The sequence below is a fragment of the Artibeus jamaicensis genome, unplaced genomic scaffold (assembly GCF_021234435.1).
Source record: "Artibeus jamaicensis isolate MK-2021 breed Jamaican fruit bat unplaced genomic scaffold, CSHL_Jam_final contig_233, whole genome shotgun sequence".
NCBI classification, from domain to species: Eukaryota; Metazoa; Chordata; class Mammalia; order Chiroptera; family Phyllostomidae; genus Artibeus; species Artibeus jamaicensis.
The window spans coordinates 21944951-21957443 of record NW_026521486.1 but is presented as its reverse complement, the minus strand read 5'-3'; the positions used below and the strand labels follow the sequence as shown (position 1 = coordinate 21957443).

Below are 12493 nucleotides of genomic sequence, written 5' to 3'. Positions count from 1 at the left end.
CTCAGGCCATTAGATTAATTATGAGGCCTGTGTTTCCACTTGTCATTGGACTGAGCCAAGGACCCTAAATAATCTTGTTGTGAGGCAAGACCACGCCCAGCTGTCCCTGATCCAGTGCTTCCCCATTGTCTGCTTCTACAGGAAAGAGACCCAAGAGCTGTCCCACTGCTGCCCCCTGCACAGGTACATCAGCCCCTCTCACCTCCCCTGTGGGCTCCCAGGGCTCCTTCTCTCCCACCAGGGGTGGTAACAAGGTACTGCCACCTTGTCAGACAGAGACAAGCTCCGACTCAGAGATGGAGGCACTGAGTGCTCTGGGCGAGTGGAGGTTTGGCACAATGGCTCCTGGGGCACAGTGTGTGATGACTCCTGGAGCCTGGCAGAGGCCGAGGTGGTGTGTCAGCAGCTGGGCTGTGGCTCTGCCCTGGAAGCTCTGCAGGAGGCAATGTTTGGCCCAGGAAAAGGGCACATCTGGCTGGATGAGGTACAGTGCAGGGGCAGGGAGTCCTCCCTGTGGGCCTGTGCTGCGGAGCCCTGGGGGCAGAGTGACTGCAAGCATGAGGAGGACGCTGGAGTGAGGTGCTCTGGTGAGTGGTAGAGACTGGGTTGGGCTCTAGTTGAGCTGGAGCAGGGGTGGGAAAATGGGCCTGGCTGGGGTAAGATGGGCAGTTGGTACTCTGAAAGTATCTAGGGGCTGCAGCACTGGATTAAGGAAGGGGGAGCTGGGAGGACTCAGTATTGATATTATGCTAACCAAAGGGAGATTTCACGGCTCATGTAAGAAACGTGGGTTACCCTGCATTCTGGCCAATTCCTGTGCTCCCAACTCCTGTTTTTCTCTCTAGGTAAAAGATCAATGTTGCCAGCTACTACAGCAGGTACAGTGCCACGATCCATGGATATGAGACCATGGTCAAATTCTTGGGACATGTTCTGTAGAATTTCTGACAGAATCAGCCAACTGAGAAAGGAAAGATCCCAAGGAGCAACTGGGTGGTGGGGAGTTATCAGGTATTTTCCTTGGAGAAACTTCCCCTTCCTTGGTTCACTGTGCCAGAAGTTTCTCATGCCTGCAGACCATGGGAGGCTGGTTCTAAGGATTTCTTCACATGCCCGAGATTGTAGCTCCTCAGCAGCTGACATCTATGTCAAGACTGTTTGGTGTTCTAGTCTGGTGAAGCCCAAGAGAAGGGGCCGAAGCTGTGCCCTGGCCCTCAGAGATTGTTGTAGGTCTGAGGCTCCCTGATAATCCCCAGCACTCCATGAACCACATTGGAGTAGAGCTGAATTTCTTAGGACGTGGTCTAAGATAGTGCTCTCCAGGTTCACAATCAATCCCATTATGTTGGAAGCTGGTACTTCACTGTCCTGAGCTTTCTGGATGAAAATGTTGGTGTAAGTGAGATTAACTGTACCTGCGCCCTTCTCCAAATCCTCTTGGCTTTGTTCTTTTTAGGGACCAGATCTGGCCCAAGGCCTGTCCCTGGCATCTTCTCCCTGCCCGGGATCCTTTGCCTCATCCTGGGGGCCCTTCTCTTCCTGGTCCTCATCATCCTAGTGATTCAGCTGCACAGATGGAGAGTAGAGCACAGAGGTGGGCTGCAGGGGGTACTGGGTAACATGGAAAGTGTATGCAGGCACGAAATGGGGCAGGGGTGCCAAGGGGAACTGGGCAAGGCATCTTTTTTTATGTCATTGGTTTACAAAATGCATCTGCCCCTTGTTACTCACTAAGAACTGAATATACAGACGTTCTAGATAGCGGGGTATGAGCACTCCTAAGTCATAGCTTTTTATGTGAGACAGGAAAGAATAGGAGCTGAACTTTGGATACAGGGTCAGACAAAGGATGGAGGTGCAGACATGGTACTTGGGCATAAGACTATACAAGGACCCTGGAAACCATGAGCATTTTCCCAGTGTGAGCAGAGATACAATGAAGGATCAGCTTGTTGGTTCAACACTATCAGGGGGCAATCTCTGACCTGCTGGTGGTTTGCTCAGCCTTATCTAGTTTTGAAGATGCTCTTGACCAGGCTGTGTATGAGGAGATTGATTATCTTGTAACACCAAAGAAAGAGGATCTACTGAGCAGCTCAGGTGAGTCTCCCTGCCTGGCCTTCCTGGGACCTCTACTTCTCAGGCATCCACTGGCTGAGCCAGGTCTTCCCAGCATCTGTAGACCCCACATATACCCAAGGTTCACAGAGGTAAGAGGGGCCTGTCCACAGCCTCAGTGAGCTCTGAGCCTTCCCTTGACACCACAAGAGCCATGCTAACCCATCATTTCTCCTGTCCTTACTGTGGAGCCTCTGGATGCAGGAAGGATTGTTCCATTTGTTTTTGTGATGTTTTTCTCCACTTCAGAATTCCTGTCAGACGACTCAGTAACAAAACTGCCATATTACACCAGGGATGGTGAGCAGAATAGTGACTATAAATCTGTTCCAGGTAGGAGAGGTAGATCTGTCCTGGCTGGGCACTGGGGGCAAGGGAACTTCCCACAGAGATGAGAGCCAGGGGAAACAGTCTCCCTTTGACTGAGATGAGAGGGTTCCCTTGTCTCACAGGTCTCCAGTCTCCCTCTTCTCTGGTGGCACTACAATACCCCATTATGGAGTTAGGCTCTCAGTGTCCACAACCGCCCTCATTCAGTCACAAGAGCACAAATTGTTTTTAAAAATAACATCTGGAAAGTATAACCTGATAAAATATTTTAGTAATGGTCCCCAGTGTAAGAGTTCCTTTAAAAAATTTTTTAGTTTTAATCAAGAAATACTGAGATATTTGGATCATTTTCAGGTTATGGCACACAGAAATAAAATGCATGGCTTTGGAAAGACCCATTAAAGCATGGGGCAAATGGTGCCTCTGTTTAGCAACCATCAGAATCTCTACGTCAGAATAGGCTGTAGGTATTACCTAAACCAACCCATTTACTATGGTTTTACCTGATCTCCTTGTCTGCCCGTAGAAGCCTCAGCTGAGAGGACTGATGCCTTTAGTGAGGGTTATGATGATGCAGAAGAGGTACCAGTGCCCAAGACTCCTTCTGCCTCTCAGATGGATGAGCAGGAAGTGACCGCAGAGGAGAATGGGATGAGAGCTTTTCAGACAGGTGAGTGGGATTAATTAATCCCTGGCATATTTTGTCTCTGGCCTAGATAATTTCTCAATGCCCATTCTTCTTGTAGATTCAAAACTTGGATGACCTCATATGTTTGATAGCATCACTTAGACCATGTATCTTTCTCTAGCTTTCACATTCCTTGGGAGGGAGGAAGTACTCTGTAGTCCTGGTAGCTATTTTTCCCTAATGTCAACCTTCTTTTTCTTTTTTTAATTGTTTTTCATGCACAGTTGTCTCCATTTTCCCTGCACCACTCTCCCCACCCCACAGAACCCCAACTCCCACCCTCAAACCTAACCCCGTTTGGCTTTGTCCATGAGTCCTTTATACATGTCCCTTAATAACCCTTTTTCTTCTTTACCCCGTTACCCTCCTCTCCTCTTCCCTCTGGTTGCTTTCAGTTTGTTCTTTATTTCAGTGTTTCTGATTATATTTTCCTTGTTTGTCTGCTATATTGATTAGGTTTCATGTGTAGGTGAGATCATATGGCATTTGTCTTTCACTGCCTGGCTTATATCACTTAGCATAATGCTCTCCAATTCCATTTGCACTATCATGAAGGGAATCATGACCATCATAAACAATACAACAAACAACAATTGCCAGTGAGGAGTGGAGAAAAAGGAACCCTAGTACACAGTTTTGTGGGAAGGCAGATTGGTGTAACCACTGTAGAAAACAGTATGGAATTTCCTAAAAAAAACTAAAAATGGAACTGCCTTTTGACCTAGCAATTCCACTAATGAGATTGTACTCTAAGAATCCTGAAACACTAATTCAAAAGAACCTATGCACCTCAATGTTGATAGCAGCACAATTTACAACAGCCAAGTGTGGGAAATAACCTAAGTGCCCATCAGTAAATGAGTGGATCAAAAAATTGGTACACTTACATGATGGAATACTACACAACAGAAAGAAAAAAGGAGCTCCTATTCTTTGTTATTTTAAATATTTTATTGTTTATGCTGTTACAATTGTCCTAATTTTCCCCCTTTGCCCTTCCCCACCCAGTCCACCCCTCATTCCCACAGTCAATCCTCACTCCATTGTCTATGTTCATGGTTTATTCTTATATGTTCATTGACTAATTCCTTCACCTCCTTTCAACCAGTCCCCATTTCCTCCCTCCTCTCTTACAGCTGTTGGTCTGTTGCATATTTTCTATGCCTCTGCCTCTATTTTTCTCACTAGTTTCTGTTTTTCATTAGATTCCGCTTATACGTGAGATCATATGATATTTGTCTTTAATTGACTGGCTTGTTTCACTTGGCATAATAGTCTCCAGGTCCAACCATGCTATTGCAAAAGGTAAGAATTTCTTCTTTTTCACTTCTGCATAGTACTCCATTGTGTAAATGTACCTCTCGCACAAGCCCAAACCAGGGCCTGAACCTACAACCCAGGAGTCTAACAAATGACCTTTCAGTTTGCACTATGCTGCCCAACCAATTGAGGTTCAATGGCCAGGAAAGTGATCAAATCCTTTTAAGTTCAGACTTTTCTCTCCATCACTTCCTCTTAATTTTTCAGGAAATTCTCATTTCTTGTCCATCTATTTATAAAGCCTTCTAAGCAAATTACATCAATTTATCTCTCTTTATCAGAAGTTGATGGAGGACAAATTGGCACTCTCCCCCAAACCTCTATCTAAGTGGGCAAGAAAGCAAGGAAGATGAGACTTAGAGGAGATCCAGAAGGAATATAGGTAGATTAATTTGGAACTTTTAGCTATATGAGTTTTACAAATTTAAAGATATAGTATAGTCATCAAAATCCATGTGAGGTATAATACGTAAGACTGCAGTAGCACTAAGCATAGGAGTAATGGAAACACACTGTTGCAAAGTTCTTATATTTTACCTGATGTAGTACAGTTTTTCCTCTAGTGAGACCGTGATAAAATAATGCTGCATGTTCTAATTTCTAGAGGAACCACTAAAAATTGATGTAAAGTTATATCGCCAAAAAGGCAGTAGAGGAATTAAACCAGAATATTACATATATTCATTTAACTAAAAATAAGGTAAGAAAAGAACCAAAGAAAGAGAGTAAATAGAAAATAGAGAGCAAAATGGTAGTGCTAAATCCAACCGTATTATAATTATATTAGATGTAAATTGACAAGTAGTCCAGTTAAAAGGCATCAGTTGACTACTGCACATCAATTAGAGTAGCTAAAATGAACAACAGTGATTATAACAATTTGACAAAGAGGGAAGGAGCATAAAATGGAGTAAAAATAGCCTCTTCAACAAATGGTGTTAGGAGATCTGGACACCTACATGCAAAAAAATGAAACTCGGTCACCAACTTACACCATACACAAGAATAAATTCAATGTGGATAAAAGACTTAAATGTAAGTCATGACACCATAGAAGTTCTAGAGGAAAACATAGGCAGGAAAACCTCAGACATTCCACACAGCAACATCTTCACTGATATGTCCCCTAAAGCAAGGGACATAAAGGAAAGAATAAACAAATGGAACCTCATCAAATTAAAAAGCTTCTGCATGGCTAAAGAAAACAGTATTAAAATGAAAAGAGAACCAACTATATGGGAAAACATATTTGCCAATGATACTTTGGACAAGAGTTTGAGCTCCAAAATATATAAAGAACTCACATGACTCCACTCCAGGAAGACAAAAAAAAAAAAAGCCCTGGCTGGTATAGCTCAGTGGATAGAGCACAGGCCTGTAACCAAAGGATCATGGTTCAATTCCCAGTCAGGGCACATGCCTGGGTTGCAGGCCAGTGCCCAGCAGGGGATGCATGAGAGGCAACCATACATTGATATTTCTCTCCCTCTCTCCTTCCCCTCTGAAGATAAATAAATTTAAATCTTTAAAAAAAAACAATAAAAATGGGCAAAAGACTTGAACAGACACCTCTCCAAGGAGGATATACAGAGGGCCCAGAGACATATAAAAGGATGCTCGGCATCATTAGCCATCAGAGAGATGCAAAATAAAACCACAATGAGATACCACCTCACACTGGTCAGAATGACCAACATAAACAAATCAACAAACAACTGTTGGAGAGGTTGTGGAGAAAAGGGAACCCTAGTGCACTGTTGGTGGGATTACAGACCGGTGCAGCCACTGTGGAAAACAGTATAGAATTTCCTCAAAAAGCTAAAAATGGAACTGCCTTCTGACCCAGCAATTTCACGCTGAAATTATATCCTAAGAGCCCTGAAACACCAATTCAAAAAAACTTACGCACCCCAATGTCCATAGCAGCACAATTTACGATAGCCAAGTGCTAGAATCAACCTAAGTGCCCATCAGTAAATGAGTGGATAAAAAACTATGGTACAGCCCTGGCTGGTGTAGCTCAGTGGATTGAGTGCGGGACTGCAAACCAAAGGAACGCAGTTCGATTCCCAGTCAGGACACATGCCTGGGTTGCAGGCCAGTTCCCAGCAGGGGACGCACGAGAGGCAACCATACATTGATGTTTCTCTCCCTTTCTCCTTCCCTTCTGAAGATAAATAAATAAAATCTTTTTAAAAAAACTATGGTACATTTACACAGTGGAATACTATGCAACAGAGAGAAAAAAGGAGTTCCTACCCTTTGCAAGAGCATGGATGAAACTGTAGAGCATTATGCTAAGTGAAATAAGCCAAGCAATCAGGAACAAATACCATATGGTCTCACCTTTAACTGGAACATAATCAACAAAAGAAAAAAGCAAACAAAATATAACCAGAGACATTGAAATTAAGAACAATCTAAGAATAGTGGGGGCGGGACAAGGAGGGAAGGGTTTTCAGGAACGACTATAAAGGACACATGGACAAAACCAAGGGGTAGGGTGGAAGCAAGAGAGGGAGGTGAATTTGGCTAGCTTGTGGGGGAGTGATGGGGGGAAATGCAGACAACTATAATTGGACAACAATAAAATAATTTGAAAAAATAAAATCAATAAATATTATTTTTATGCTGATGACCATCACAAAAACAAAGTGATCATAACAAATACTGATGTAGATGCAGAGAAACTGGTTCTCACATACATTGTTGGTGGGTATAAAGCCACTTTGACACTGTCTTCAAACTAAACATGCACTTACCATATGAGGCAGCCATTACATTCTTGGACATTTATCCCAGAGAATAAAAATGTATGTTCATGCAAGGCCTGTACATAAATGTTCTAAGCAGTTTTATTTGTAATAACAAAATACTGGAAACAGCCCAATGCCTTCAATGGGTCCACAGTTGAACTGTGATACATCCTCACAATGGAACACATTTGTGCAATAAAAAGGAATGGACTACTGATACATACAACAATCCAGATAGGCTAAAGAATATTATGCTTAATGAAAAAAGTTGCAGACATTACATCCAAAAGTTATATAATTCTGTTTATATAATGTTATCAAATCAACAAAACTATACAGGTAGAGAACAGATTAGCAGTTGCCAGGTGATAGGGTGAGGGCTGAGGTGGGGTGGGAAGTGAGTATAAGTACAAAGAGGTAGCGTAAGGGAGTTCTTTTGTGATGACTGACTAGTTCTATATCTTGAGTTCAGTCATGTTGGACTTTTCTTGTATTTTGTATAATTTTCAAGTTTAATTTTTACTGCTTCCATATAAGCATGAACTCAGTACTTTGTCCTTAATAATTGAGGACATTGCTGGATAGTAAAGTATAATACTAAACTTCCCTGTTGTTTAGATCTACAAATGTACATAATCAACATCTTTTCTTGTTTCTTCCACCACTTACTGATTCCAAGGTGGTGAGTAGGTTTCTTATTTTAACTACATAATCTTTTACATTTTTCTATGGATGTGACCTTTTAATCTTCACTTTTGGACACCCACAAATAACCACCTCCTTTGCAGTCATTCAGAAACCAAAATTAATTCTCCACTTAACATGCTTATTTCTCTGTAGTCCCTCTGCTCTTTTTACTCTGGTCACAGCACATAACTTTCACAGCCTCTTCTTATGAAAGGCGCCATGCATTTATCTCTGTATGGTTTTCTTTACTGTTAGACTGTGGAAGTGCAAGAATGTTATCCTGTAGAACTTGAGTTTATTTCCTTTGCTCTAATTTGGATATTGATTTGAATATGTAAATTATATTTCTGGGTTTATATCTAAACATAAAAAAGTCTTCCTCAACTGTTCCAGATCCATCTACCTGACTCTGGCCCAGAGTTGACAGGGGGACTAATGGGTTGATATGCACTAGATCAGAGGAGATAGTGACAGGAAAGTAGTCCTCACACAAAGGTTGGTGCAAAGTCATCCTCTCAAATTCTCTTTAGAGCAAGAGGGTCTTCAGGATCTCAATGACATGGCTTCTCTTTGCTTTATGCTGCTATTCAGAGTTTGATTCTGACTTAGTAAAGAGGCCTTACTTCTCTTTCAATCTTATTTCCTCCCAATGGGAGCTGAGTCTTCTTTAAATGGGAAATTTTCTCAATGTTGTATAGTTAGGACAATTATTGAGGGATTAAAACTCAGATTGTGTCCAAGGAATTATTATCACTTAGAGACACCCAGTCAAACTTTTCTAGCAGGATATACAAAAATGTGAACAGTGATATGTAAAAAAACCAGGATCATGAATTAATGAATTTGTCATAGTGCTCATTTTGTGATTGAATTAAGTCAGAAATATAAAAGCTTATTGTTGGTTAGTCAGAGTGAATGTTGCTTCTGTTTGTCTCTTGTGTTTGAATTATGTGGCACACAGGAAACAATCAACCTTAGATTTTCTATTTCTGGAAAATGGAATTGTGATAACAAGAGTCAGATAACATTCATTCAAGACATGCACCTATTAAAAGTGGTAGTAAAAACAAAGAAATATATTCTCTGAAATGAGAATTTATTCACTTTTTAAATAAGTTATTATAGGAGTACAAAATAAATAATATATAAATATTCTCCAGCAGGACTCTGTCTCATTAAGTATTCAATGGTTGCACTAACCCAGTTCAATTAACTTACTGAACTGACATTAGTAAAAATGACAAATTATTTAAAATTGAGAGATATGAGGGGGAAAAAGTTAAGGAATGGTTAGGAAAGTTAAGAAAAGTTAAGTAAGAAAGGCCATTTCAGAGAGAAAACACATGTATAAGACACAGAGTTTCGAAAGAACCTGATGGTTTAAGAAATGCTGAGCAGTTCAATATTGCTTGTTAAAACAACTGTGAGGAAGTAGCTACTGGTGATAAAGAGAGTTTCAAGTGTGGAGAGTTTCATAAACTATGAATTTTGAGCTTTCTAATGTAGCATACTGTTTCCCAAATTTTGATTTAAGGTAGCAGACAGGGAGTTTTTGAAAAATAAATGTACGCTTTTTCACAATGGGTTTTCCACCAGAACACAGGAATCAAGAAAACCACAAATCTACAAATGTGGTGGGATCAACAAAAGAACCATCAAAAAATTTTGAGAAGGAGACTGCTGAGATGGGGAAGGGCTCTTTCAAGTATGCCTGGGTCTTGGATAAACTGGAAGCTGAATGTAAGCGTGGTATCACCATTATTGATATCTCCCTGTGGAAGTTTGAAACCAGCAAGTATTATCACTGATGCCCCAGGACACAGAGACTTTATCGAGAAGGTGATTATCAAGAACAGGGACATCTCAGGCTGACTGTGCTGTCCTGATTGTTGCTTCTGGTGTTGGTGAGTTTGAAGCAGGTATTTCCAAGAATGGGCAGACCCATGAGCATGCCCTTCTGGCTTACTCACTGGGTATGAAAGAGCCAATTGTTGGTGTTAACAAAATGGGTTCCACTGAGCCTCCCTGCAGCCAGAAGAGATGTGAGGAAATTGTTAAAGAAGTCAGCCTCCTACATTAGGAATATTGACTACAACCCTGACACTAGAATTTCTGCCAATTTCTGGTTGGAATGGTGACAACATACTAGAGCCAAGTGCTAACATGCCTTGGTTCAAGGGATGGAAAGCTCAGTAAAGATGGCAGTGCCAGTGGAACCATGCTGCTTGAAGCTCTGGATTGTATCCTGCCACCAACTTGTCCAACTGACAAGCCCCTGCATCTGCCCCTCCAAAACGTCTACAAAATTGGTGGCATTGGTACTGTTCCTGTGGGCCGGGTGGAGACTCAAACCCTGCATGGTGGTCACCTTTGCTTCAGTCAACGTTACAACTGAAGTAAAGTCTGTTGAAATGCACCATAAAGCTTCAAGTGAAGTTCTTCCTGGGGACAATGTGGGCTTCAATATCAAGAACATGTCTGTCAAAGATGTTCACTGTGGCAATGCAGCTGGTGACAGCAAAAATGACCCACCAATGGAAGCTGCTGGCTTCACAGCTCAGGCGATTATCCTGAACCATCCAGGCCAAATCAGTGCTGGATGTGCACCTGTGCTGGACTGTCTGTCACACAGCTCACACTGCTTGCAGATTTGCTGAGCTCAGGGAGATGATTGATCGTTGTTCTGGGAAAAGGCTGGAAGATGGCCCAAAGTTTTTGAAATCTGGTGATGCTGCCATCATCAATATGGTACCTGGCAAGCCCATGTGTGATAAGAGCTTCTCTGACTATCCTCCTCTGGGTCACTTTGCTGTTCGTGACATGAGACAGACAGTTGCTGTTGGGGTCATCAAAGCAGTGGACGAGAAGGCAGCTGGAGCTGGCAAAGTCACCAAGTCTGCCCAGAAAGACTTGCCCAATGAGACAAGAATGAGACCCAAGAGCTGTCCCACTGCTGCCCACTGCACAGGGACATGAGCCCCTCCCCTTTGGGCTCCCAGGTTTCCTTCCTTCTCACACGAGGTCCTGCTGCCTCGTCAGAGACAAGGTCCAACTCAGGGATGGAGGCACTGAGTGCTCAGGGAGAGTAGAAGTTTGGCACAATGACTCCTGGGGCACAGTGTGTGATGACTCCTGGAGCCTGGCAGAGGCCAAGGTGGTATGTCAGCAGCTGGGCTGTGGCTCTGCCATGGAATCCCTGCAGGGGGCAGTGCCTGGCCCAGGAAAAGGGCATATCTGGCTGGGTGAGGTGCAGTGCAGGGGCAGGGAGTCCTCCCTGTGGGCCTGTGCTGTGCAGCCCTGGGGACAGAACGACTGCAGGCACAAAGAGAATGCTGCAGTGAGGTGCTCTGCTGAGTGGAAGGTCCAATGATGTTGCACTATGATTGAAGGACATATGAGTTTGTGCCCAGAAGCACTTCTTGAATCAACCTGCTGTTCTGTGCTCTGATTCCAGGGCACAGGATATTGCCTGATCTCCTGTGATAGAAGAGACATCCATATTTTTAGGGGCCTGCTCTATGGAATTTACATATTTCTGGCAAAATTAATCATGTCAATATAAAAAAGACCTATTGATCAGGAATTTATAATCCTACAAACTTGTGGGAGCTGTGATTCTCCAAAGCTTTACCAGCTAACATTTTATAAAAATCCCTTATGACCAGGTTCAGTTTAGGTTGACAAAGCTCAGGGAAGGACCTGGGTTGATCACATCTTGGGATTCAGGCAGACCCACTGTATCTGAATGGTGATTTCGTGGTCTTGAGGACTCGGGAGATAACCAGGATAAAGACATGTTCTCGTGGATTTATCAACCTCTCTAAAACTGCATGCACAACCCACTTCTCTCCTCTGGCACCAAATCAGATCAGCTCATCTTTAGCATCTCCTCCTTACTGAGACCCTCTGTAGCACACTGGGGGCTCTTCTCTTTCTGGCCCTTACCATCCTGGGGATTCAGCTACACAGATAGAGAGCAGAGCACCACGGTGGGCCATAGGGATGCTAAGTCATCTGGAAAGTAGTGGGAAGGGTATTGAACTGGTCAGTTGTGATACAAAGAAAAGTGCACAAGTATTGATCTTCTTCCCATTATCTGGCAAAACTCCACTTTCTCTTCGACAGACTTCAAAATTTGAAAGAACTGAGTCCTTTGTCCTGGGTTGAATGTAAAACAGCTTAATAATTTAGGCTTTCTTTTTTAAAAAAATCACGACCTCCAATGTGCATAGTGCCCATGGAATTCAGTGTAGGATCAAAATCAGGGTTGGGAAACCTAGGTCTGTCCCAAAGGGGCACAGGGCTAAGAAGGGGCCCTGGTAGCCCACAGGGGGTTTTCCAGGGATGAGCATTGGAGAACACTGAAAGCTTTGTCTCTTGGTAAAGGGAACATCTGCAGGGCAGTCTCTACACTCATGTCACTTTCCCCAGCTTTATCTGCTACTGAAGATATGCCTAATGAAGTTGTGTACCAGGAGATTGATAACCCATAAAACAAGAGGAGGAGGACTTGTTGGACAGCTCAGGTGGGTTCCATGCCTTCCCCTCTGTTCATGAGCTGGCCATGGGTTATCTTCAGCAAACACCAACACAA

At 43.0% G+C, this 12493-nt stretch overlaps 1 protein-coding gene across 1 annotated transcript in view; it reads left to right on the top strand.

The window, feature by feature from the left end:
• The window catches only part of LOC119065710 (antigen WC1.1-like), a 41078-nt gene extending 30203 nt beyond the window's left edge, over window positions 1-10875 (top strand). Inside the window, 15 exon segments of the mRNA XM_037167838.2 lie at window positions 142-183; window positions 273-587; window positions 846-878; window positions 1457-1594; window positions 2005-2100; window positions 2368-2468; window positions 2989-3118; window positions 9496-9700; window positions 9702-9750; window positions 9752-9964; window positions 9966-10003; window positions 10005-10088; window positions 10090-10245; window positions 10247-10520; window positions 10522-10875. Coding sequence (XP_037023733.2) covers window positions 142-183; window positions 273-587; window positions 846-878; window positions 1457-1594; window positions 2005-2100; window positions 2368-2468; window positions 2989-3118; window positions 9496-9700; window positions 9702-9750; window positions 9752-9964; window positions 9966-10003; window positions 10005-10088; window positions 10090-10245; window positions 10247-10520; window positions 10522-10875 — 2228 coding nt within the window.
• Window positions 10876-12493: the final 1618 nt, after the last annotated feature.